This window comes from Crocuta crocuta, unplaced genomic scaffold (genome assembly GCF_008692635.1).
Source record: "Crocuta crocuta isolate KB4526 unplaced genomic scaffold, BGI_CrCroc_1.0 scaffold39, whole genome shotgun sequence".
In the NCBI taxonomy this organism is placed as follows: domain Eukaryota; kingdom Metazoa; phylum Chordata; class Mammalia; order Carnivora; family Hyaenidae; genus Crocuta; species Crocuta crocuta.
In genome coordinates, this window is record NW_027533334.1 from 4,335,523 (window position 1) to 4,361,778 (window position 26,256).

At 38.1% G+C, this 26,256-nt stretch overlaps 1 protein-coding gene across 1 annotated transcript in view; it reads left to right on the forward strand.

Moving 5' to 3' along the window:
- The window catches only part of UBR5 (ubiquitin protein ligase E3 component n-recognin 5), a 117,850-nt gene that overhangs the window by 25,405 nt on the left and 66,189 nt on the right, over positions 1 to 26,256 (forward strand). The window contains exons 8-16 of the mRNA XM_077748225.1: positions 631 to 750; positions 8,602 to 8,791; positions 8,973 to 9,132; positions 9,710 to 9,859; positions 11,534 to 11,727; positions 21,333 to 21,449; positions 21,532 to 21,642; positions 22,701 to 22,855; positions 23,642 to 23,759. Of these exons, the coding sequence (XP_077604351.1) occupies positions 631 to 750; positions 8,602 to 8,791; positions 8,973 to 9,132; positions 9,710 to 9,859; positions 11,534 to 11,727; positions 21,333 to 21,449; positions 21,532 to 21,642; positions 22,701 to 22,855; positions 23,642 to 23,759 (1,315 nt within the window). The remainder of the gene's footprint in view (positions 1 to 630; positions 751 to 8,601; positions 8,792 to 8,972; positions 9,133 to 9,709; positions 9,860 to 11,533; positions 11,728 to 21,332; positions 21,450 to 21,531; positions 21,643 to 22,700; positions 22,856 to 23,641; positions 23,760 to 26,256) is intronic.

The window sequence follows — 26,256 nt, forward strand, 5'->3', positions numbered from 1 at the left end:
GCTCTGACACCCCTTGTTTTTTTCCTTTTTAATATTTCCAAACCCAGTAACTCAATTTGAGATTGACAAGGGTGTTTAAAATTATAGTCTTTTTTTTTTTTTTAAACATTTATTATTTTTGAGAGACAGAGACCGAGTGCAACACGGTTGGGACAGGGAGAGAGGGAGACACAGGATCCAAAGCAGACGTGGGGCTTAAACTCACCCACTGTGAGATAATGACCTGAGTGGAAGTCGGACACTTAACCAACTGAGCCATCAAGGTGCCCCAAAATTCTAGTCTTTATAAGCGATGATCTATTAAGTTACTAGATAATGTGTGATGAATTTCAGTTGGCTGCCTCTAAGGAAAGCATGATTACCTTAAAAAGTCTAAAGAATAGTTCATTTGCAGTGAAACCCTGAAAACGCTTTCAACCAGAAAGGAGTGCTGGATTGCCAGGAGCCTGTTGTTTGTTAGGCTCCCTCTTTGATGTGCAGTACACATTCCAGGAGGAGCAGTGGGAGAACTTGTGGGGCTGGGATTTGGGCACAGTCACTGCCAGGGTAGTGAGGCTGGGAGACCCGGGTTGTACCTGGGCAGTTTGGAACTGTTTGGTACTTGTTCTGCCTCCTCTTTTTCCCCCTCAGGTCGAAGTTGAACAGCAACTCGGGGGCAGGGAGGACATCCAGGCCCGGGAGGACAAGTGACTCCCCATGGTTTCTCTCAGGTTCTGAGACTTTGGGCAGGCTGGCAGGCAACACCCTGGGGTAAGTTGTGGCCACGTGATAGCCTCCACTGGTCTGGGCCGGCGCTCTGTGAGTGCTTCACTGAGTGATGGTCTTCCGTATCATCTAGCGCTGCGGTGAGGAAACTCCTGAACTCCGGGCAGGCATTGCCGTGGCTCATGGCGAGGCACTGTGATAAAAATAACCTATGCGGCCTAATTACAATTAACCCAGGCCCTTGACCTTTTAAAAATGTCTAATGATGAGATGTGTTTTATTATATCACTTACTGTGTCATTTGTGTTATTTCAGTCTTTCAGTGATGCTGACTTTGGTCTTTGTGCTAATTCTAGGGTAAAAGAATCTAAAATTTCTTTCTAGTATCCAAATTTGGTAGGTCTTTCTGAATTAATTTAGAGATTTTTGAACATCATGTAACTAAACCTGACTGCCTTTAATAAAGGTATTTTTATGTTTTTCAATTGATATATTTGAAATATAACATTATATTAGTTTCAGATGTATAACATAATGATTTAATATTTTTGTATCATGAAACGATTACCACTATATGTCTAGTTAACATCCGTCGCCACATAGAGTTAGAAATTTTTTTCTTGTGATGAGGACTTTTAAGATCTTTGAAATACACAGTAATACAGTATATTAGCTATAGTCACCATGCTGTACATTGCATCTCCATGTCTTATTTATAACTGGAACTTTATAACTTAGTTTTACTTTTAAAATTATGTATAAAATAAAAACTTAATAAAATAAAACATTATTTTAAATTATTTATAAAATACCTCTTATACTAGTCAACTCTTTCATTTTATCTAAAATTGATAAGCTGTCAAGTTGAAATCATATACAGATTCCAAGCCAGATGATTTTACTCGTTTTATACCTTGATTCTTGAATAGCTCGATTTTCTGAAATTACCCGATGAATGCTTAGATAATAGATAATGCCAAATCAGTCGGCAAATGTGTTCAAAGGCTGATGCTGATCTATGAAATATGACTAGAAGCAATTTAAATTGTTTTAAAATATAGTAAGGGGAGGAGGAGGATTTTAAGCATTTAAAAAATATTTTGACACTGAATTTATAGGTAAAGTTAGATTTGAAAATTGAGAGCTCCAAATGCTTGCTATTTTTTTTTTCCTTTTTGTTTTTATGCTGAACTATGTTTATTTTGAGGTCAGAGGAAGGTTATTTATTTGAGTACATCCTTTATTTAGTTCATTCTGTGCTAGAACTATTAATAGGAAGTATAACTCTGATCTTTATTGAAAATATTGAGTGTCTCCTTTTAATGGTCCTTTGCACATAACCAACAGAACAACAGTGTATGAGAAAGAATTTTGAAAATGATATGTAATAAATGAAATTTTCATTTCATTTGATAAATCTGGAAAAAGTTTGATTATATTTAAGAAAGAATAACTATTATGTATTATACTATGTCAAACTATACCTTCTTTAAAAAGTTGCTTTGTTTAATTGCAGGGTCAGCAAACTACAGCCTACGGGCTAAATCCATTTCCTCTTGTTTTTATTGACACATCAGGCATGATTGGTACTTTTACTGTCTGTCTGCTTTGTGCTAAGGTGGCAGAGAGGAGTAGTGTTGATAAAGACTTAGCCCACAAAGCCCAGATGAACTCTTTAGTGTTCTGCTCTTTACAGAAAAGTTGGCTCATCGCTGGTTTAGGTTATGCAGTTATATAGTGGCATTTGTTAACTAATTTGTACTCTGTATTTACTTTTAAATTAAAATTTTTATTTTGGAATAATTTGACTTTTATCTGTTCTTAAAGTGCATAACTGAAATAATTTGACATTTAAAAAGTTATAAAAACTTTCACTTAGTTTCCCCAAATGTTATTAACATTTTAAATAACTGTACTACAGTGTTCAAAACTAAGAAATTAACAGTGATTAGTGCTTTATCTACAGAGTTTATTCACTAATTGTCCTACTAATGTCCATTCAGGATCTCATGAATTTATTACCTCATGATTAACCTCTCCCCACCCCCCAGTCTAACTTTTATTAGTGTAGTTTCAGGTTCCAGCAAAAATGAGAGAAAGGTAAGAGATTTCCCATATATTCCCAGTCTCCACACATGTATGGTCCCTTATTAACAGCATTTCCACCTGAGCAATCCATTTGTTAAAGTTGATGAACCTACATTGATGCATCATTATAACCCAGAGTCCATAGTTCACATTAGGGTTCACACTAGACGTGGTACAGTCTGTGCGTTTGGACAAATGTATAGTGACATGTATCCTCCATTATAGTATCAGAGTAATTTCATTTTCTTAAAAATCTTCTGTGATCTGCCTCCCTCCCTCCCCTTTAACCCCTAGTAATCACTGATCTTTTTACGATCTCCATAGTTTTATCTTTTCCACAATGTCATTTGGTTGGAATCCTACAAAATGTAGCCTTTTCAGATTGGCTTCTTTCACTTAGTAATAGGCATTTAAGTTTCCTCCATGTCTTCTTATAGCCTGTTAACTTGTTTCTTTTTAGTGCTGAATAATAATCCATTGTCTGGGGGCGCCTGGGTGGCTTAGTTGGTTAAGTGTCCGACTTTCGCTTAGGTCATGATCTCGCGGTTCGTGGGTTCGAGCCCCGCGTCGGGCTCTGTGCTGACTGCCAGCTCAGAGCCTCGAGCCTGTTTCAGAGTCTGTGCCTCCCTCTCTCTCTGACTCTCCCCTGTTCACTCTGTCTCTCTCTCCTAGAAATAAATAAAAATATTTAAAAAAAAAAAAAATCCATTGTCTGGATAGTACCACAGATTATTTATACATTCACACACTGAAGGACATCTTGGTTTCTTCCAAGTTTTGGCAATCATGAATAAAACTGTTAACATTATGTGCAGGGTTTTTTTTGTGGATATGTTTTCAACTCCTAAATACTAAGGAGCACAATTGCTGGAATATATCTTAAGAGTATGTTTATTCTTTTATTATTATTTTTTGGCGGGGAAGAGAGAGCATGTGAATGTGTGTGTGCAGGTGGGGAAGGGGGTGGAGAGAAACAGAAACAGACAGAGAACCTCAAATAGGCTCCACCCTCAGCATGGAACCCAACTCCAGGGCTTCACCCCATGACCCTGGGATCCTGACCTGAGCTGAATCAAGAAGGCTGGGCCACCCAGGCACATGAGTATGTTTAATTTTGTAAAAAACCAGCTACTGTTTCCAAAGTAGCTATACCATTGTTTTCCCAAGAGCAGTGAGTTCTTGTTGCTCCATATCCTACCCAGCAAATTGGTATTGCATTGTCAGTGTTCTAGATTTTGGCCATCCTCATAGGTGTGTAGTGGTATCTTGCTGTTGTAGGTTGCGTTTCCTTAGTGATACACCGTGTGGGACATCTTTTTGTATGCTCACTTGCTATCTGTTTTCTCTGGTGAGGTGTCTGTTGAGATCTTTGGCCCATTTTCTCATTGGATTGTTTGTTTTTGTATTTTTGAGTTTTAAGAATTCTTTGTATAATTTAGATAACGGTCCTTTATAATATGTGTCTTTTGCATATATTCTCTCCTGGTCTATAGCTTGTCTTCTCTTTCTCTTGACAGTGTCTTTTGCAGAGCATTTTCATTTGTGCCTTTGGGGTCCTACCTAAAGTCATTGCCATACCCAAGGTCATCTAGATTTTCTTTGGTGTTCATCTTCTAAGAGTTTCATAGTTTTGCAGTTTACATTTAAGTCTGTGATCCATCTTGAGTTAAGTTTTGTGAAGGGTGTGAGGTCTTATGTGTAGATTCAGGGTTTTGTTTTTGTTTTTGCATATGGATGTACATTTGTTCTGACACCATTTGTTGAAGAGACTGTTTTTGCTCCATTGTATTGCCTTTGCTCCTTTGACCCAAAGATCAGTTGACTATATTTACGGGGCGTAGGGGATGGTGTCTATTTCTAGGCTCGGTATTCTGTTCTTTTGACCTGTTTGTCTTCCCTCCACCCTCCCCCCAGTAGCACACTGCTTTGATTACCATAGCTTTGAGTCTTGAAGTCAGGTAGTGTCTGTCCACTAACTTTGTAGTTCTTCAGTGTTGTGTTGGCTATCCTGGGTCTTTTTTCTTTGCACATAAACTTTAGAATGAGTCTGTTGGTATCCACAAAATAATTTGCTGAGGTTTTGATTGGGATTGCAGGTGATGGCATTTTTGGCAAGAATACCACAGAAGTGATGATGTGCCTTTCTCGGCATATCATGTCAGGAGGTGCATGATGGTGATAGTTCTCATCTCGTGATGAGGTTACCTCTCATTAGTTAAGGTGCGGTTTGCCAGGTTTCTCAACTATACTAGGTTTCTAGTATAGTTACTGTACTCTTTTCTTCTTTGTAATTAATGAGTATTTTGTGGGGAGAGAGAGCTTGGTGACTGTAACTTATTTTTATGCTTGATTTTAGCATACAGAAATGCTTTTTTGCCTTAATTATTTCTGTGGTGTTGGCCAAATTTTTAAAAAATTTCCATCATTTTATATTTACTAATTGGAATTCCACTGTAAAGAATAATTTTCCTTTCTTGTCCATTTATTTCTTGTTCTATTTCTATTTAGTTCTTTATATCATTATGATCTCATGGACATAACGTTCTATAGTTTATAATTCATCACTGTTATGTTGTTCAGATTGTCTTGGATTTAAGTTATCTTTATAAATAAAACTTGGATATAACCAATTATGATGGAGTGACTGAAATACAGCAATGGAATTTTAGTACTTTCCTAATAAAATGTGTGACACATAGAATAATAATAAAGTATAGAACATTTTATCTTGAATAAAACCTCTGTACATCTACTTCAAAGAAGATTGGGGTTAATCTTAAGACTTTAAAATGCAGAGAGAAGCAAATTTTTTAGTCCCCCTTACCCATCTTTGCCCAAACTGCTTTGTGCACCTACTCTTTTCTGTCACTCTCTCATCCAAACACATGCCCCAGGGGCGCCTGGGTGGCCCAGTTGGTTAAGCATCTGACTTTGGCTCCGGTCATGATCTCACAGTTGGTGAGTTCGAGCCCGCGTTGGGCTCTGTGCTGACAACTAGCTCAGAGCCTGGAGCCTGCTTCAGATTCTGTATCTCCCTCTCTCTCTGACCCTCCCCTGCTCACGCTGTCTGTCTCTCTTTCTCTCTCAGAAATAAATAAAAAACATTAAAAAAAAACAAAAACAAANTCCACCAACTAAGTCATTGCCAGTCATTTGTTTACCTTTATTTGGTCTTGCTCTGTCCACAAAGCGTAAGCACTTAAGGGCTGATTGTTTCTCTTTGGCCTCTGTGAAAATTCTTAGCTTGTTAATGATGAAATTGTGATCAGGTTATTTTGTAAATTAAGAAATTTTATAGAGCCAAAAATATTTTTCTTCATGAAATATTTTTTTCCCATGAGTTGTATAGTGGGTCCTTTTTCCTCTTTCTGTGTTGATTACAGTGAACTTTAAAGAAGTTTGCAACTTATAACCTGTAATAGAGAAGAAGGAAGGCAGAGCTTGAGTCCCCCCAGGGGATTCTTATCTACAAATTTACCAAATGCGGTCAGATATGAAAGGGACCATCCCCATAGACTGTGGCCACCCCTACTCCCTGCCCTTCCTTCAGAGTCCAGGTTTGCTCCCTTTGGGTTGTGAATCAGGGAATGAATGGCTTCTATCTGAGAGCTGCATTTGGAAGATTTGGGGATAGTGGTTTTTCTTTTTCCACTAGCATAGATAATTGAGAATTCATCATTTATTTTGGCTGCTTATTTTTAAGAGTGCATAGTAGATAGAATTTATGGGACTTTTAGTATTTTTCTCTTTGGCCTTTTCACTGTAGGCAGGTGTTAACTACTAAGATTTATCCTGGGAAATATTTCAAAAATCTATGTATTTTTGTTAGTTAAACTCATTTCAGACCAGGTTAAAGGTAAGAACACCAAATTTAGCAGGGGAAGAGAGTTAATTGTGCTCAGTAGTAAGTTTTAAATGGAGATATTCGTATCTAAAGTCTTTTTATTCTGTTTGATGTCACTGGATGCAATGGATGATAGGTGGAAGCCACTTTTCATTGATTTGAGTTACTACTGTCTTTCCTTTTGAGTCTCATGAGCTAGTAATTAGCCCTGGATTTGGAATGTAAAAGCCAAGCAGGTCATTGTAATTGTAAATAATTGAAGCTGGCTAGGTGGGTAAGATAGTAGGTGGTAGTAAGGCTGCAACAAACTAAGCGAATGTCCCATTTTTAGAGGAGGCAGCTTATCAGATGATTATTACCCTGGGAGAATACAGAGCCATTGTTGCCAAGTGCAAACTTCTGTGCCGCCCCCCACCCCCCATTTTGTGTGTTTGTTTTGTTGTTGTTTTTTAAAAGTAAGCTCTATGCCCAATTTGGGGATTTAACTCCTGACCCTGAGATTGAGAGTTGCATGCTCCACTGACTGAGCCAGCTACGTGCCCCTCACCCCAGCCCTTTGTTTTTTGGTCTTAAGAAAAGCTGTAATTCTGTATCCTTATGTGAATATCTTGACTTAAGTGTTGGAACTAACTAATATTTTTATGTAAATAAATATATACACAGGGACACACATACCAATATTATATATATTGTGTGTGTGTATGTTCTTTTTTAAAGTTCATTTTTAAAATTTTTTCTTTAATGTTTATTTTTGAGATAGAGAGCAGGGGAGGGGTAGGGGTGGATAAATGATGGTTCATACTATAGTTCTGAGAATGCACAATATATTGTTTTTCTCTAAAATTCTCTTGGGCAGTTCTCAGGCTGTAATACAGAAACCACATACACCGTTGGTAGAGCGCATCAGCAAGTGTGGAAAACCATCAAAAAGGATTGCACGAGGTTTTCTAGAGATTTTTTTTTTCCATTTTACTGAGGAAACCTTTTTAAAAGTTGTTTTCTTTAGACATAGATTGTGCTTTTCAGTTAAGTGAGAAGAGAGATCAAGCAGTTTGTTGTATATTTGAGAGTTGTTACACTTAATATAGTCAGACATCTTTAAGGGGAAAAAAGGCTTGGAAAATCAAATTTAAACTAAATCTGTTTGCAAGGGGAAGTTGAAGGTTTCAGCCTTAGGTAAGTACCATGAAGAATAGCCGAGAATAAAGTACCTGTATCTAGAATGATCTCTAATTATTAGGTTCATTTTAGAGAGGCATCAATTCTACTAAAAAAATTTTTTTTAAATAAATAGATGGGCACTGTCATAATTTCTAAGGCTAATGTGATTTTTGTGAACATTTTCTTTGAGGTCTGGTTGAATGCCGAAAAGCAGTTGATTTGAAAATCTTAATGCTCATGTTGGGGGCAGTAAGTGAAGATGGAAATGTCATGCCTTTCCTAAGTTTTCTCATACTTAAGAAAAAATTAATGATTTTAAATAATAGCTTTTCCTTGGTCAAGGTGATTAATAGTGCTAAGTATCAGTTGACTTAATACCTTTGCCAAATGAATGTTTTATTCCATGCAAAGCAGTTTGAGTTGTAAACTCTGAATTACACTTTTTGTGTAACATGTTGTTGGTAGTTACGTCTGATGAGTCTTCCAGGTAGAGGCAAGGTGTGTCCTATAACTCATTTTAGAACTGTGACTGGAAATATTTGGTATGTGGAACTTTAAAAATATTACTTCAGAAGATGCATAAGTGTGATACTTAGCTTTCTGAAAGAGTGAATTTACATGTAAGTTAAGCATTAAAAACAAATGGTTTTATTTTAAGGCTCACTTCTATTGTTCTGTTAAAATATTATAAGCTATTACATCAATTAGACAAATAGCTTTGTCTTCACTTAGGGGAATGAACATGATTTATTTCAGAATGACTGTTGAAAATGCGAATCCTTTTAAATTCTCTCCCATTTTAGAAGTCGATGGAGTTCTGGAGTAGGTGGAAGTGGAGGAGGGTCCTCTGGAAGGTCATCAGCTGGAGCTCGAGATTCCCGCCGACAGACACGAGTTATTCGAACTGGGCGGGATCGGGGATCTGGTCTTCTGGGCAGTCAGCCCCAGCCAGTTATTCCCGCTTCTGTCATTCCAGAGGAGCTGATTTCCCAGGTATGGATCTTGAGAGACTCTTCACGGAGGCAGCAGAACAGGATGAGGTTTAACTGAACGCACTGGGCTGGAGTCATGACTCGCAGCATGAATTGGGAAATTCTGATCCTAGAAAGCTGATTTTGACAAAATGTAATCACAGGAAACTTAGCATAGCACTCTTCTTTATTTTTGACTTCAGGCCCAGGTCGTTTTACAAGGCAAATCCCGAAGTGTCATTATTCGGGAACTTCAGCGAACAAATCTTGATGTAAACCTTGCTGTAAATAATTTACTTAGCCGGGATGATGAAGATGGAGATGATGGGGATGATACAGCCAGTGAATCTTATTTGCCTGGAGGTTGGTGGATCACAGTCATGGTTTTCTTATCTAATTTAGAGGGAGAGACTTTTTTTGACTGGGGAATGGAATTGTAAAATACAGTGGGTTTTCTGAGGTGGTAGATATTTCTCACTGTACTGTTTAATTTGTAGAATACTTTTTAGGGAAAATGGGGAAATGTTTTTGCTCAGTGGCCTTACGTTCAGTACCAGTGAAGACACAGATGTATATGCCTGACTTTATCACTGTCCGACAGATGACTCCAGAAAGTTGTTTTCTGCTGCCCTTATTACCGAATATGTAATAATTGCATGTAGATTTTGGCTGCATTAGGTCTATGCTGTTAATAATATTTTAATAGAGATCATATTTTCTTGTGATTATTTAGGTAGCCCAAGTGACCAATCATGCATTTGAGGTTCCTTAAAAATCTTTGTTAGTAAGTTAACTTTATTCCCTAGGTTGTTAGGACTTTCCGCTCAGGGTATGTGAGTAGTCTTTATCTCATTTTAATCTGATTTAATTTTCAGAGACCTTTCAGTGGTCTGCAGATAGTTTCTGTACCTGCTTTATTTATATTTATTTTTGTTTATAGAGGATCTTATGTCTCTTCTTGATGCTGACATTCATTCTGCCCACCCAAGTGTCATTATTGATGCGGACGCCATGTTTTCTGAAGACATTAGCTATTTTGGTTACCCTTCTTTTCGTCGTTCATCGCTTTCCAGGCTAGGCTCATCTCGAGGTAATTTTGTGTTTATTTCTTCGTGATCATTGGCTGGCTGTATGGAGAGATAGTGATAGAGTTCACTATGTTTTAACTTTTAATTTTGTAATTATACACTAATACTTATTACTCTTTTTGAATGTTTTGGTATTAAACTAGTTATTTTTGATGTGGAAGAGCCATAGATAGTACTTCACTTTAGAGATGACCTTACCTACATTGTGGAATACCTATCAAGGGATTTGACTTATCTAACTATATTTTTAATTAGGAATATGGATTCTGAACTAAAAGCAGAATTCTACTTTACAGTGACATGCAGCATTCAGAAAACAAGTCTCTTTAGTTTATTTGATTAAAATAAAGTGATTATTCTGTTCCTTTTAAATCCTGGTTAGATGGAAGTGCGAAGTATGAAAAAATTAATAGAATGGGATTGGCTAATAATTAATATGTGGAAATGTTTCACTTATTAAATGTTACTTCCAAAAGTTTGAAATCCTTAAAAGGTATATAGTACATAGTAGAGGTTAGAAGATTTTGAAATCCTATGAACGTAAGACTTTCTTTGTATACCTTGGTATATATTTAGCTTGCATTTTAACTTTATTAAGTCAGTTTTTTTATTTTCCAGAATGTAAAACTGCTTGATTCAAATAACAGACAAGAATCAGTTATATTACTTACTGATCATTAGTAAACTAGAAAAAATGCTGTTATATTAAGACCTTGCTACAAATATCTAGTACTTAAACGGAGAGCTTAAAAAATAATAAACTCCCCCTTTTTTGGTTGTTCTCTGTAGGTACTGCTTTTCACTTGAACCATATGAAGTTGCTGCTACTTCTGTTTTGACCTGCGTGGTTGGCAGTTTCATATGGTTCAACTTTATGTGGTTTCCAATCCGTCTTATCCAAGTCTTGGAAAGTATATTTTGATTACTTACTTAAAAAAAATATGAGCAAACAAAAACACTCTGCCGGCCCCCCCCAACCCCCCCAACAAACTGTAGAGAGTTTGAAGGCCAGTTGCAGGAGAAGCATTTTTGTAAGGAAATCTTTTTATCTATCTATAAAGATAGTTAAAAAAAGAAGATTGTGTCTCAAAAAATTTTAAATAAAACGGACCATGAACATCCAGTCTATAAGATTACCCTAAACAAGGGCTTGAATTATCAACATTTTTATAGTTAATGTTAATGAATTTATATTTCATCCTTTTCAGATTTTTTCCTTGTTTGTGTAAGGTTTTGTTTCTGTTTTTTAATAACTGAAGACATTCTAATAAATACTCTTGATTTACATATGTATCTAATGTTTTGACATTCTAATTTATGCACATTTCCTAATAGACAAAGATACGGTAAACATTTTTAATGAAAGCCAAAAATTTTTAATTCCATTAAAAATCCATTTTAAAATAAAGTAATTCTGTTCTAAAATTATGTAGTTGGAATTCAGAAAGTCTGCCTCTACATATTTCTTAAAAATAGCTTATAATTTGCAGATTGACTTGAAAGAGTTAATGTTTTGAATGTTGCATGTCAGGCTTATTAGATATACATTTACATTAAATTTTTGTGAGTAGATAAACTGCTGTTAGTTGCATCCTGAAGGGTCTTTACTAGAGAGTGGCTTACTTTTATCCCACTGGTGTGACCCAATTGCATACCAGTTCTCCTTCTTCCCTTAGAGAGAGACTCTGAGCTGTTGCGTGAACGTGAATCCGTATTACGTTTACGTGAACGAAGGTGGCTTGATGGAGCCTCATTTGATAATGAAAGGGGCTCTACCAGCAAGGAAGGAGAGCCAAACTTGGATAAGAAGAATACACCCGTTCAGAGTCCAGTATCTCTAGGAGAAGATTTGCAGTGGTGGCCTGATAAGGTATTTGGAAAGATTCCCACCCTTTCCATTTAAATGGATTCCTGGCAAACCCAGCTGCCTCCCTTCCCCCCAAGGTTTCTATTTTATTTCAGATTTTTGTACTGCGATTATTAAAAGAAAAAAACTTTTTTAATGTTTGTTTATTTTTGAGAGAGAGGGAGACATGGAATCTGAAGCAGGCTTCAGATTCTGGGCTTCAGATTCTGACCTGTCAGCACAGAGCCCAATGCCAGGCTCAAACTGAGGAACCGTGAAATGGTGATCTGAGCCGAAGTCGGTTGCTCCACTGACTGAGTCACCCAGGCGCCCCTGTACTATCATTATTTTTTAAAAACATTTATTTAATTTTGAGAGAGAGCACGTGTGTGAGCGAGCATGAGTGGGGGAAAGAGAGAAGGAGAGGGGGGCAGAGGAACTGAAGAGGTTCTCTGCTGACAGAGAGCCTGATGTGGGGCTTGAACTCACAAATCATGAGTTCATGACCTAAGCTGAAGTCAGACGCTTAACCGACTGAACCACCAAGGTACCCCTGTACTACCATTATTTAAAACACATAACAACAGACATAAGTAATATTTTTGTTTTGTTTTAAAGTGTACATAGAACGTCTTCGTTTGGCACTACGTGAGTCATCTTAGATGTATTCAGTGGTGCTGTTTTTTGTTGTTGTGGTTTTTCTACTTGAAGTAAATCAGAGAAATCTGATCAGAGAATCAGAGAAATCTGATCAGAGAATCAGAGAATGGTAGTTCCAGATAACACAGCAGTATTCTGTTTTAGAACTTCTTTTCTGGTGATAATTTTGCCACTAACTGATGGCCCTTGGTAGGAATTTGTTTTATAATGTCGAGTGGACCCTGGCTACTGCAGAGCAAGTTTGTGGTCATTGATAGAAGAATGCACGTCAGGGCAAGATAGGGATCTGTGTTTCTTTGATTAGTTAGCTGTCCCGTTTCATGGCACTGAATTCCGACAGACCCTTTGCTCTAACTGCTGCGGGAGACAAAGCAGGCTGAACAGGAACGGACTGGGAAATCTGCTCTGCATCCTGAGAAGTACAGTGGCTGGCTTCTAGAAGGCATCCAGGATTTGTTAAGTTGATTTGAATCTTTAAAAATCCATCACTGCCACATATGAAATAGAGTATCTGATGCTGTGTAGGTTTCATTGTCCTGAGTGCTTGGTAATGGCTCCTGTAGGAAGCCATGTTTCTCATCTCTTTTTTTTGACTGTGCCTTTTTCTTCTAGAGCCAGTGGGCAGGAAATTCTCTTCAGTAGGAGTAAAAGAACATAAAAATTTTGAGGTTAGTCTCTAATGGCTAAGGAGATTCTGATAGAGATTTTTTTTTCTTTCTTTGAAGTTGATTTTGTATTTGGGATATTAAAAGAAAAATATTGTTTAACATTTAAGTTTGTTTATTTTTCATAGTTATTGTGAACCGTGATGTAGTTCATTTGTTTTCTTCTGTATTCAGCTCATGTGGAAAGCTTGAATGCAAGAAGTAACATGAATTTTAATCAGTCTCTTTGTAAGCAAAGGTTATTCTGTTTTCTTTGGCAGCTGACAAACTTTCCCTGTATTGGCATTCTCTTACTTATTTCTATGAAACTAGACATGTCCTAAGTTCTGCTTTTATTCCATATGGTAGAAGGTGATTTAAACCTAGGGCTTTCCCTCCCCCCCCCTTCCGTTCATTGTTCTGTGTTTCCTATTTCTATTGCCTGGATCATATTAGCCTGTGTCTGCTTCATGTTGGCAGGAAGTAATAGAGGATTCATGAATCTGGTTTTATAGTACCATCACATATATATTAGTCTGGGCTTCTTTATCATGTACTGTTTTTGATGAATGAGTGTTTTAAACAGTACAAGTTTAGCAAGCTTTTTCCCTGGCCAGTGTATGTTCTGATAGGCTTCGCCTGTCTTTGTTGCTCTTTACTAATAGGCATGTTTTTAGTACAGCTTGTTTTCAGAAACAGTTAATAAGTACATCATGATATCTTGAGACTGTGCAGACGTGTGTAATGTGTTATTTCCTTGATACTTAGAAATTGAATGAAGGAGGAATAGGAGTGTGTGAAACAAAATATATCCTACCTGTACCTTTTTTTCCGTATTAAACACCTAATTTAAAATATTTTCACTGGAAAAGATCCACCTTTTTTAAGCTTATGATTGAAATTTAGACATAAAAAATCAGTTTAGGGAAAAAATATCTTAACCCTAAGCATTATCATAGTTATCAACAAATACCAGTAGGCCCCCAAAATTGGGGGTAGTGATCTCTGGGAAGTGTATGGGTTTTGGGGGTGGGGGGAGCTTGATATGTTATCAAGAGTCACGTGGAGGGTGCAGGGAGATACAGGGTATTGTCAGCATGCACTACTTAGAAGTAATGTCTTTTTCTTTCTTTTTTGGGGGCGAGGGAGGGTTAAGGAATGCCTGCCAGCTTAACTTCAGAAATGACTTCAACCAGTAATTTTAAATTGTACGTTTGGGTAGTAACCATAGTATTTTAACTCTTCATTTTGGATTGGGGGTACCTGAGAAATTCCATTTGTTAATTATCTGGATCAGTACTGACTTTCCTATTCCCTATTTAGAGAAACAACAGTTTCTTCAAAATTTCACCATTTTGTAGGCTAATAAAGTTCCTTTCATAGTAGAATGAGTGTTCTCTTTAAGCCTTTTACAGTTTAATCTTGGACTGAAAGTATTTCAGGGAACCTTAAATTTTAAATATTTCTATGCGTTTTTCTTTGAGTTAAATGTCAAAGCTAGAATAAGAGCATACTTGGGAACTCTTGTGCCCTGTTGGTGGGAATGTAAATTGCTGCAGCCACTATGAAAAACAGTATGGAGATTCCTCCAAAAATTAAAAATAGAATTACTGTATGATCCAGCAATTCCACTTCTGGGTGTTTATCCAAAGAAAATGAAAACACCCAAAAAGATACATGCACTCTTGTGTTCATTGAAGCATTATGTACAATGGCCAAGATATGGAAATAACCTTAAGTATTCATCAGTGGATGATGGATAAAGAAGATATAATGTATACATATGTATACTCACACATAAATTGAATTTTATTCCACATAAAAGGAAATCTTGCCATTTGTGGCAATATGGGTATATGTCAATGGCATTATGCCAGGTGAAATAAGCCAGAGAAAGACAAATGCTGTATGACGACTCTTAAATGTGGAATCACAAAAACAAAACAAAACACCAGGCTCATAGATACAGAGAACAGATTGGGAAGCACCAAAGGCAGGGGCTTGAAATGTAAAAAGAAGAAGTTTTAAAAGTTGTTAAAAAAAAAGGCATAGACTTTTTTCCCTTATTAATTTTTTAGTACCTTAAAATATAAAAATTGGAATTATAGGGATGTCTTCACCATGAAGACAGAGGTGAAGGTCATTCAGTCATTATTAACTTAGTAGCTTTGATTAAATGTGTACTTTTTTTTTTTTTAAGCTTATTTATTTTGAGAAACAGGGTGAGTGGGGGAGGGACAGAGAGGGCAAGAGCGAGAATCCCAAACAGGCTCTGTGCTGCCAGCACAGAGCCCAGTGCGGGCCTCGAACTCACCAAACCATGAGATCATGACCTGAGCTGAAACCAAGAGTCAGATGCTTATCTGACTGGGCCACCCAGGTGCCCCAGTGCGTACTTTGTCTTAGGCCTTTTGCTCAGGTGCTAGGGTAAGAGTTTTATAGAAGGCAGAACAATGATGTTAATGCTTTGGAGTAAGTACCATTATAGAATTAGGTACCGGAGGCTTTGGGGAATTATAGGAGACCAGGGTGATTGTTAAGAGTGTGGACTCTGGAGTCAGGCTGCTGGAGTTTCTATCCTGACCCTGCCACTTACTAGATGTATGGCCTTGGTTAAGACCTTTAACCTCCCTGGGCCTTTGTTTCTCATCTCTAAGATGAGGATGATAATGGTTTTTACCTTGTGAGATTGTCATGAGAATTAGATGACCCATTATATGTAAAATGTAAAGAACAAGGAGATCAAAGGGCCTTTGTTCTATAAAGAGAACAGGCACTTTCTGTTGGAAGGGTGAGACCCCTGCGGGTTTGGGTATTCCAGGGGGGGTCCATTTGGCAGTAAGTGTTTTGTGTGCTGAATTTTCTGCTGGTACAGAGTTGGGCACAAGCTGAAAGAGATGTGACCATGTCCATTGTCTGACTTGGCTAAAAATGCAAGAAATGACAACATTTTATTGCTATAATAATGTAGCATAATAGGAAATTAACGAGTGGTCTGTAACTACCTAAGGGAGAAATGGAAGGAGAACCCCTAAGTCCAAGTTCCTCATGTTCACAGTTGAACCAGCCAAATCTGTACTGATTTCTGAATAGTTTTACCCCAGAATGTCAACTTTCTTATTATGATGTCCTGCCTCTTTATCATCTTCCCTCCCTCCCCAGTGTGCCACTGTCCCTTATTCCTATCCTTCCTCCTGTTTGCTTTTTATACTTTATATTTCTGGAAGCAGCTGTGATAATTCAGTTACTTTGGTAAGAGGATGTGATTTTCCCATTAGGTGATTATCTCACATGGCTTCATTTCACTTAGCAGTCAGTTCTGAATTTACTTTTCTCAGAATAGAAGTTTAGTTCTATGTGCTGAATGTCTACATGTAAAATGTAGCTATATATATTTATGCCAGCCTGCTTCCAACAAGAATCTAAGGTGACTTTTAAGGGAAAAAAGATGCAGCTTTAGTCACGAAATACTGTTACCAAGAGAATGTACAGTTTAGAGTGAATAACAAATATGGGAGGGAGAGGAAGGAGTAATTACACAGAAATTCGTGCTGAGTAAATCTGCTGAAACTGAACATAAAAACTTTGCTTTGTGCCCTGTAATGCTTTCAGTTTAAAGCACGCACGTATCCTGTATTTTTAGCAGGTTGTTGGAGGAGTATGGTGAGAGTTGTTGTGTCATGGGCGATGAAGAAACAAACTGATGGAGCAAGTCAGTCCTGTTAATTTGCAGTCTTGTCCCTCACTGTCATAGAGCTGTCTTCATAGGGTCTAAGAGAAATAAAGGAAATATATTCACATTTGTCTTTTGAATTGCAGAGTTGCGTGTGATTCTCCATTTGTTTGAATGGTGTTGAGAGCAAATAGCCCCATGACATTTGGTTCCTTCAGCTCTTTGGAGCAGCCTCACTGTTGGAGCCAGTTGATCAATATGTTGCTAATCATACATATTGCTTCACCTTCAGGGTTCTAGAAGGGCAGGTTGAGTGGGGAGAGGTCTTTGTGGTTGAACATTTGGATGCTTCCAGGTAGTAAGAAATTAGCTATGTTAAGAAATTAGCTATTTGTGTCACAGATGTCATTTAAAAGGAGAAGTTGTCATAGAAAGGAAGCGAAGGCAGGCATAGGAGACTGAGGAGAAGTAGATAGGCAAGGAAAAGTGAGGTGTGAATAAATAAAGTTGATCAAATTGCACATTGTAACCCTTGGTTGTGTTCCATCTGCTTCAAGCATCATACACGATCCGGTGCTGGTGGTGCCGGCACATACCGGAACAGCGAGTGTTGGCTGATGGAAGGAGCATGTTTTCGAAAAAGATGAAAACCAGGTTGTATGGGGAGAAATTTAGGAATAGAAAGGCCAGCGTTTTCAAAATAGAAATCACTGAGTATAGATGTGGTCAGCAGGAATTTACCCTGCTGCTGGACGGCATGCTTTTTTGTTTTGTTTTGTTTTGTTTTGTTTTTAGTTTTGGCCCCTAGGTAATTTCTGTCATTTTTGAAAGATTTCCATCTCCTTTTGGGGAGGCATTTCTACTTTGATTGACGACCTCAGTTCAATTACTTATTGTTATTCAGACAGTAACTTCAACCTCTAATGATTTGATTTTTGTTAAAAAAAAAAAATAGGGCTACAAAGTACTGATCTTTCAAGCAACATGCATCTCTCCTTTTTCCAGTTGGGTTGAAGCAGGCCCCAACTTGCTCAGAGGCACCCATTGTTATTTCATTAATACAATTAAAACGATATTTTCTAGGACATTATGAAATGAGTGAGGCTAAAATATTGTTCTTTTCTGTTGTGTTTCGTTTTTTGGTTTTTCTTCACATAACAAATCTAAATCAGGCAAGAAGCAGTAGGTGATTATTCCATCATCTCCCTTTGGTTGGACACACAGGTTTTCCACATTTGTCCATGATGGATTTTCAGTGCCTTTGGCATTTAGTTAGCTCATTCAGACCCTGGGGAACGCTGGTCTGTCCTGGAGAATATAGGTAGAGTCACTTTGGAGAGACTTTGTGCGCCTTGTTCTTGCTCTAGGGATGGTTTGTTCAGGATTGTACTGCTCTGGCAAGGCATTTTACTTGGAGAAGTTGGAGTTAAAATTCATTTATTCATTCAGTTATAAGTGTGTTCTTAGTATGTACCATGTGCCAACCAGGCCTGTGGGAATGTAGAGGTGAATATGATATGGCCCCTCCCACAGGGGACTCAGTGGGGAACACATACATTCACATACAGTATAACGTGTTCACAGTGTGTGAACAGTGGTAGACTTGAAGGCGTGAATATAGTGCTTTGGGGTTCACAGTGGAGAATGACTAATACTACCTGAGAGATTTGGTGGAGCCTTCACAGAGGAGATGATATCTGAGCAGCATTTTTAAGGTTAAGTAGGCATTGACCAAGATGCAGAGGCATTCCAAACATATCAAGCAGGGGCCTGGAGTCCTAAAAGGGCGCGGTGTGGTTATAGAACAGTGAGAAATTCAGGGTGGTAGAGAGTAGGAGAAGAGCAAGATGGAGCAAGACTATGAGTGCCCCCGGCAGCTTGCCACGGGGTTAAGATGTTCTGCAGTCACTAGGAAGCAAACAGTTCTTAGAGGTGACATGATGAGATCCTTGGGGTTCTGTGTTTTTGTTTTTGTTTTTGTTTTTGTTTTTAATGAGGTGAAGGCTGTTGGCATTGCGGGAGAAAGATAGGAATAGGGAAAATCTGGAGTCTGTTCAGAGGCTGATAGAATTGCCTTTGAAGGGGGTTATGAGCATCTAAACCAGAGCAATGACAGTGGAGACAGAGGAAAGGAAGAATCTGAGGAATTGACGCAAAGGCAGCACTGGTTGACTAGTCACTACATTGTTAAGAGAGAAGAAGGGGTGACAGGAGTGCCCAGGTTTTCATGTCTCACTCCTGTTCCAGGGTGGGTGGTGGATGTCACTCATGGAGAGACGGACTGCAAAGGATGTGCAACTTTGGAGGATATGGTGAATTCATTTTGTAGATGTTAGGGTGCTTTAAGACATCCAGTAGACAGCTCTTGTAGCAGGTTAGTGTGGAGGTAGAGATTTACATGTTTAATAAGCGTGGTGCCCCAGTGGCTGCAGTCAGTTAGGCTGAGGGTGGAGCATATTTGAATAAAGGGACAAGAGTGGAATCTGGGGCAGGGAGTAGATGGTGGTATGAGGGAGATGAAGGAAATAGCCATGAGGATAGGAGGAAGACCAGTAGGGAATAGTGGCCTGTGAACAAGAGACAGAAGTTCCAGAACAGATGAACAGGGTCAAATGGCTTGAAGAGTTTAAAAAGAGATGATAGGTTAATTAAATGCATGGGGCATTGATATGGCTGTTGGAGGTGCAGGTGTAGCTCTGAGTGAAAGCTGGTAAGGTGAAACATATGCCAAGCAATTCACTTTCTCATGAGTAGGCTTGAAGAGAAGATTAGTTTGGATGGTTTTTGGGGTTCTGAGAGAGGATTGCATTCGTGTGTGGGGGTTACCTTTAAATAAGAGAGAAGGACACTTCCTCTGAGATGAAAGTGGAGAGGAGAGGAGAATGGTGTTTTTTTGTTAAATCTAGAAGTAGGAATATTCATGAAGCTTGTGCTTTTCTGGCTAAGTAGAAGGTGAAGTTGGGGGCAGGCAGAGTAATCATAGTTGAATTTGATTGAGCACTTACTTGTGCTGGGTTCTGTGCTGTCTACTTTATATATATTACTGTCTTTGGCTTTTATTCTCCCTCTTTATATATTATTATGCCCATTATAGAGATAAAGAAAGTGGGTTCAGAGAAGTTCTAAAACGTACCCAAAGTCACATACTTGATACGTGTTGGATCCAGGTTTTGGGCTCACGTGGCTTGATTCCATCATCCTTTAACTGAAGGGAAGAGAAGGAAGTGTGAGGTAGAGGTGTTACGATTTGATGCAGGAGCCTTGGAGAGAGTAGACACTGGTTTTCTGATACCTTTGGTGAAGGATAAGAGAGGAATTGCCAACTTGCAGAATTTCAGATTTGGTCTCTCATATCCCTCTATGGAAGTGACTTGAAAATAGGGCTGATGGGCATTGGTAAAATAGAAGATTAAAATTTGTGTTCTTTCAGTACACCTCTGCAACATAACCTGTTATTTATTATAAATCGTGGCAGACTTTACAGGCTTTAGCTGAGCACTGTAAGCCATCTGACCAAGTAAGATTGGAATTTGACAGAAAAGCAAAATGACACCATTAGTTTAGCCGACTCCAGAGCCAGAATTCCAAAGAGAAGCAGTGTTTAGACCAGTAGCAAAAGTACAGCCAAAAATCTCTTACTGGTAAGTTTTGCCGTGTGATTTCTGTGTAGCTTCTGATTCTGATCATTAACATTGTGTTAAAAATATAAAACATACAGATATTGGGGCACCTGGGTGGCTCAGTCTGTTGATGGTCCGACTCTTGGTTTTGGCTTGGGTCATGATCTCATGATTCCGTGGGTTTGAGCCTGTGTCAGGCTCTCCTCTGAGAGTGTGGAGCCTGCTTGGGATATTCTCCTCTCTCTCTCTCTCTTTCTCTCTCTCTTTTTCTCTGCCCCTGCTCTTGCTCTCAAAGTGAATATAAAAAAATTACTGATTGATACTGTGCATTTACATTTATTGTCAAAGATTTTTAGAATTTAGTTGAATTTAACACCTGGCATGTGCATCTCCTTAAAACAAAATGAACTCTCACCTTAAAAACAAATTAGACATTTGTTTCAGGAGCTTGGAAGAGCCTAGAGAGAAGGAATCTTCTGTCTTGACACTTGATTTTTCCAGCTTCACCTTATTTTTTCATTTATTCAGCATATTTATATCACCAGCTGTGTACACTGTTATAAAAAATGTGGATACGGTGGTGAGCAAGACAAAGCTTATATCCAAGTGAATGGACTGTAAATGAGTGATCTAGTATGTAAAGTTGTGAAATGCTGACATCTGCAAAGAAAGCAGAGTAAGGAGATGGAATACGAGAGTGGTGGTTTTGTAGGTAGTGTGGTTAGAGGTTTCATTTGAGCAGACTTGATTAAGGACAGGGATTGAGTCACGTGAGCAACAGGAGGACACCAGGGACAGGGCAGGACCCTGGGGCATGACCTAGGAGCTGGAAGGAGGCCTGTGTGACTGGAGGGCAGTGAGTTCATGGAGGAAGCCAGAGCTGCATTACCTAGGGCCTTGCAGGCTGTGCTGATGACTTTGCGTAGCTGGGGTTTATATGTTCACTGAATTAATCCAGATTTGATGAGGTGATTAAAGCGCTTAGGTTGGACAATTGTACTTAAACTACTGTATTATTCTTTTACTTCATAGGACGGAACAAAATTCATCTGTATTGGAGCTCTATATTCTGAACTTCTGGCTGTCAGCAGTAAAGGAGAACTTTATCAGTGGAAGTGGAGTGAATCTGAGCCTTACAGAAATGCACAGGTATTTTCTATTAAAGTTGCATCGGACAGCTCTCTATATATTGATATACAAAATAGTAATCATTTTTTGTATGCTTTCTAAGAATCCTTCACTGCACCATCCACGAGCGACATTTTTGGGGCTGACCAGTGAAAAGATAGTCCTGCTGTCTGCAAACAGCATAAGAGCAACTGTAGCTACAGAAAATAACAAGGTAGGAAACACTTTTGATTGAGAAACATTTCATGCTTAAATTCTTGGTTTTCTTCCTCTCCTTCTGCCCTCTTTCCATCTTTTAATTTTCTTTCTAAATCCACAACTTCAAAGCATCTCAAGCCTAAGAGAGTAATCCAGTGTATAATCTTTTTGTTGCTGGTTTATCCCTGTATTATAATCCAGCTTTAGGGGTGGCTTTTTCCTTAAAGGGAAGGACAAAATATTCAAGGTAAGTGCTGACAAAAGCGGTCAGAGATGGACTGGGAAAGTATGTGGCTATTTTGCCTTGAATTTTCTTTGGCTTTAGAGTCACCTATTATTATTATTATTATTTTTATGTTTATTTATTTTGAGAGAGAGTGAGCAGGGGAGCGGCAGAGAAGCGGGGAGAATGTCAAACAGGCCCTGTGCTGTCAGTGCAGAACCTGAGGGGCTCGAACTCAAGAAACTGTGAGATCATGACCTAAGCCCAAATCAAGAGTGGAACGCTTTACTGACTGAGCCACCCACATGCCCCTTGAGTCACTAAATACTTAAAAAAATTAAAAAAAAAAAAAAAAAAGGTTTTTTTTTTCTTTTTGAGACAGAGCATGAGCATGAGCAGAGGAGGGTCAGAGAGAGAGAGGGAGACACAGAATCTGAAACAGGCTCCAGGCTCTGAGCTGCCAGCACAGAACCCGATGTTGGGCTTGAACCCATGAACCTGAGATCATGACCTGAGCCGAAGCTGGACACTTAACTGACTGAGCCGCCCAGGCGCCCCTAAATGCTTTTAAAAATTGTTGGAGCAAATGTTTACTTCTGATTAGTTTTTTAGAGATGGCTTTAGACATTCATTTCAGTAACTGCTACATTATTTGTGTGAAGAAAGTATTTTTAGGTTCTTGTCTTAATTAAGAAACTTTTCTGACTTACTTATTTTTCTGACATTTAGCTCAACACATTTTAGAATTCCAGTCTGTAGAGTATGTATGCCGTTTCGTAGTTTTGACCACAGTCCTTTTGAAAGATTATTTCTTCCTTATTTATTTAAGCCTCTAATATTTTACTTTTTAGGTGGCTACATGGGTAGATGAAACTTTAAGTTCTGTGGCTTCTAAATTAGAGCACACTGCACAGACTTACTCAGAACTTCAAGGTGAACGGATTGTTTCTTTACATTGCTGTGCCCTTTACACCTGCGCCCAGCTAGAGAACAATTTGTATTGGTGGTAAGTATCACAGGAAGGGGGAATTCCTTATCGGTGAATGCTTTTATGTGTATAGATAGGTGCTTTGAGAAGTGGGATACCAACATAAGAAGGTTGGTCAAAAGGTAATGCTTTATAGAGACTAAACTTTCACTTTGGAACAAAGAAACACTAAAAAAAACTTTATAACACACACGTTAGTGACTGTCATTATGGAATTTTACAAAAGCATAAAATAGAAACAAAAATTACCTATTGTCCTACAGCCTAAAAGGTAACTAATGTTAGCATTCTGGAGTATTTAAATCTTTCTTTCCTACACACAAATATGTACTTTGCTTTTACATAATTGGAAGCATAGGCTATAGGGTATTTTTTCATTTTTTTCCCTTAACGGTTTTCCTTATATATAAATATAAAATATAATTAATTACAGTATTTCATTGGATGTAAATTCTATGCCTCGCTTTATTTCTTTGCTGTTAGGGACTTTAAGTGTATTTTTCTGCTGGGTTTTAAGGAGTTAGTAAATTTGCATTGACAGAAAAATATAAGGGGAATCTACTAACGAAATATAATTATTTGGAAGAAAATTTGGGGCGATCAATTTTCTGTAAAATATTAATCCCTAAAGTTTTAATAAAAACAGTCCCAGTTATGTGTTAAAGCTGTGCTCAAGTTATGATTAAGAATAAGTTGTACATGTAAATATTCTGAAGCAAAAAATATTGTAGTATATGTAATTTCGGATTTATTTAATAGGCATCTTTGCTGCTTGCTTGACCAATTTATACTTTTTCTTTTCAGGGGTGTAGTCCCTTTTAGTCAAAGGAAAAAAATGTTAGAGAAGGCAAGAGCAAAAAATAAAAAGCCCAAATCTAGTGCTGGTATTTCTTCGATGCCGAACATCACTGTGGGTACCCAGGTAAGTGATTAGAGGTCAGCTGTCTTAGGGGACGTTGTTTCTCTTCAAAGTCACTTTCTTCCCCTTTAATTAGTTCCTTTGTAGGGGTGCCTGGGTGGCTCAGTCAGTTAAGCTTCCAACTTCGGCTCAGGTCATGATCTCACGGTTCGTTGGTTTGAGCCCTGTGTTGGGCTCTGTGCTGACAACTCAGAGCCTGGAGCCTGTTTCAGATTCTTTGTCTTCCTCTCTCTCTGCCCCTCCCCACCTTGTGCTCTGTCTCTCTCTGTCTCAAAAATAAACTATTAAAAAAAATTTTTTTTTTTAGTTACTTCCCTTGTAAGCAGTTTTATAAATGAATGTCCTTTGAAGGACCAGGTTCCAGTAGCATGTATATGCTTTTTTATTCAATAGTCCAGTGACATAGAGATTCTGCTCCAGTGTCAGTAGGTTTGCTTGTGGGGCAGGGTTCCCAGATTTGCCTAATTTTAAGAATCATTTGGTACTTAAATACAGAGGGTGGAGCTCCTGAGACGTTCCTTCAGCTTCTCTGGTGGTAAGGCCTGGGGATGGCCATGCTAACAAACATCACAGGTGATAAACAGCCCGGCAGTTCGAAGGGTACTGTTGTTAGCATAGGGCGGGAGGCTTCCTCACATCTCATTCCACCAGTTTTGTTTTTTGACTCTGAGATGGTTTTAGGCTCCTATATTACAGAGGGGATTTTTCTAATACCTCAGTGGATCAAATTGGGGTCCAAGCACTTCTGGCTTCTCCATTTTTTCAGGGAGTCTGCGGTGTCCTTTCTTTTCCATTTACATATCCGTGAAGCCAAATTGTCTCCATACACTTTAGTCAAAGTAATGCAGTACAACAGACTGAATGCAGAGGCAGACCTGGAAACGCACTGTCTTCTGTTAAATCAAACATTGCAAGATTTGCAAAAATGTAAACAGTGCCACTTTTCTTGCTATTTTTTTTTGAAAATGCAGTTATTTTTCATAAAATTGTTTATATTAACATGGCATTTGTTACTGTGAAATTTAAAAAATTTTCAGTTTTAATTACTAATACGTTAAATACCAACTAGATAGGACCCAAATAAAATAGTTTTGGGTCCTCAGAATATTTAATAGGGAAAAAGAACTCAGTTTGAGAGCTGTTGTACTTTCATTCATTAGACTCTATGGAAGTTTATCTTGGGGATAAAAATTGGCGTATATTCTAGCAAGTGCTACAATGAGTATTTCGTAAGGCCTAGGAAACAAAATATAAGTTATCTCACCTTGTAGCAACAAGGAAGAGAAAACAATTGAAAGTGCAATATGACACGTCATGTAATAAAAACTACGGTTTGTCTAAGTATTAGGGATTATAAAGTCCTTAAACAGTTACTACTTTAGTTGTTACTTTTCTACAAAACCCAGCTTATATGTACCTATTTTGTGTTTGTGCCTCTATGGTTTTGTTTTGCTTTGGTCCTTGTCACAGCTGTCTTACTCTGACTTATTTCTTGGCCTTCCAGCTGGGAAGTTTTTAGTGATTACCCACTATTTTGAATATTCTTCAGCCTTCATGATTTATGTCAGTTGTTTTGGACAGGAGCTTCAAGGAGCTCCCCTTTTTCTGTTTAGTCCAAATACTGATTGCTCACGTACTTAAAGTCCCTTGTTCACTGGACTCACTTAATAGCAAGATATCCTAGCATTTGCCTTATTAGCCTGGAGGATCACATTGCTATGGAGAGGGGAGAGCAGAAAAAACACTTTAAAGATGCACTGAAGAAATTTTTAAGTGAAATCGCTTGGCACTAAATTGCTGAGAGATAGAGGTATATTAAAGTATTTTGATGTAGAACCAAGACTTTGTTTTAAAGCTCTGGAAAACTAGACATTTAAGATAGTCACAGCCACAGAATAAGGAAAGTGTTAGTGTGTTAACTGTTGATCACTTAGAGTTTTCAGCTACAGCCACACTCTGGGGGTCATAATCGTTGAGAGTGATGGGTGGATTTAGCAGTTATTCATTGGCACATCTCATGATATGCTGCTCCCCGAATACACACCTCCTTGTCTTTAAGGTGCATTTATTTTTTATAAGAAGGCACTAATAAATAATCTCCTATTTTGTAATATATCTTGTCCCATTTTTCTTTAAAATACAGCCTTCTTTCTTAATGATCCTCTCTCAGGCTATAAGCTTTCACCAGTCTTTTCTGAAAATTTGTGGTTAAAACTTCCCTTTAAGTCACAGCTAAGCAGGACATACCTTTTCCCAGAAGTCAGCTCTTAATGAACTATTCATTCTAAGCCACAGATCTGTATTTAGTGACTCATAACTATCTGATGGAACTGCAACTCTGCTCCAGTTTTTCCAGTTGTGATACTACTCAAATGTATCAGCGTCTTCTGTGTCACTTACAGTTAATTATAAACCACCAAACACATGATCGTCAAATATGCCACTGTCAAGTACAACATAACACTTCCTTAGTGGATGACTGAATAGAATGTCCATAGAT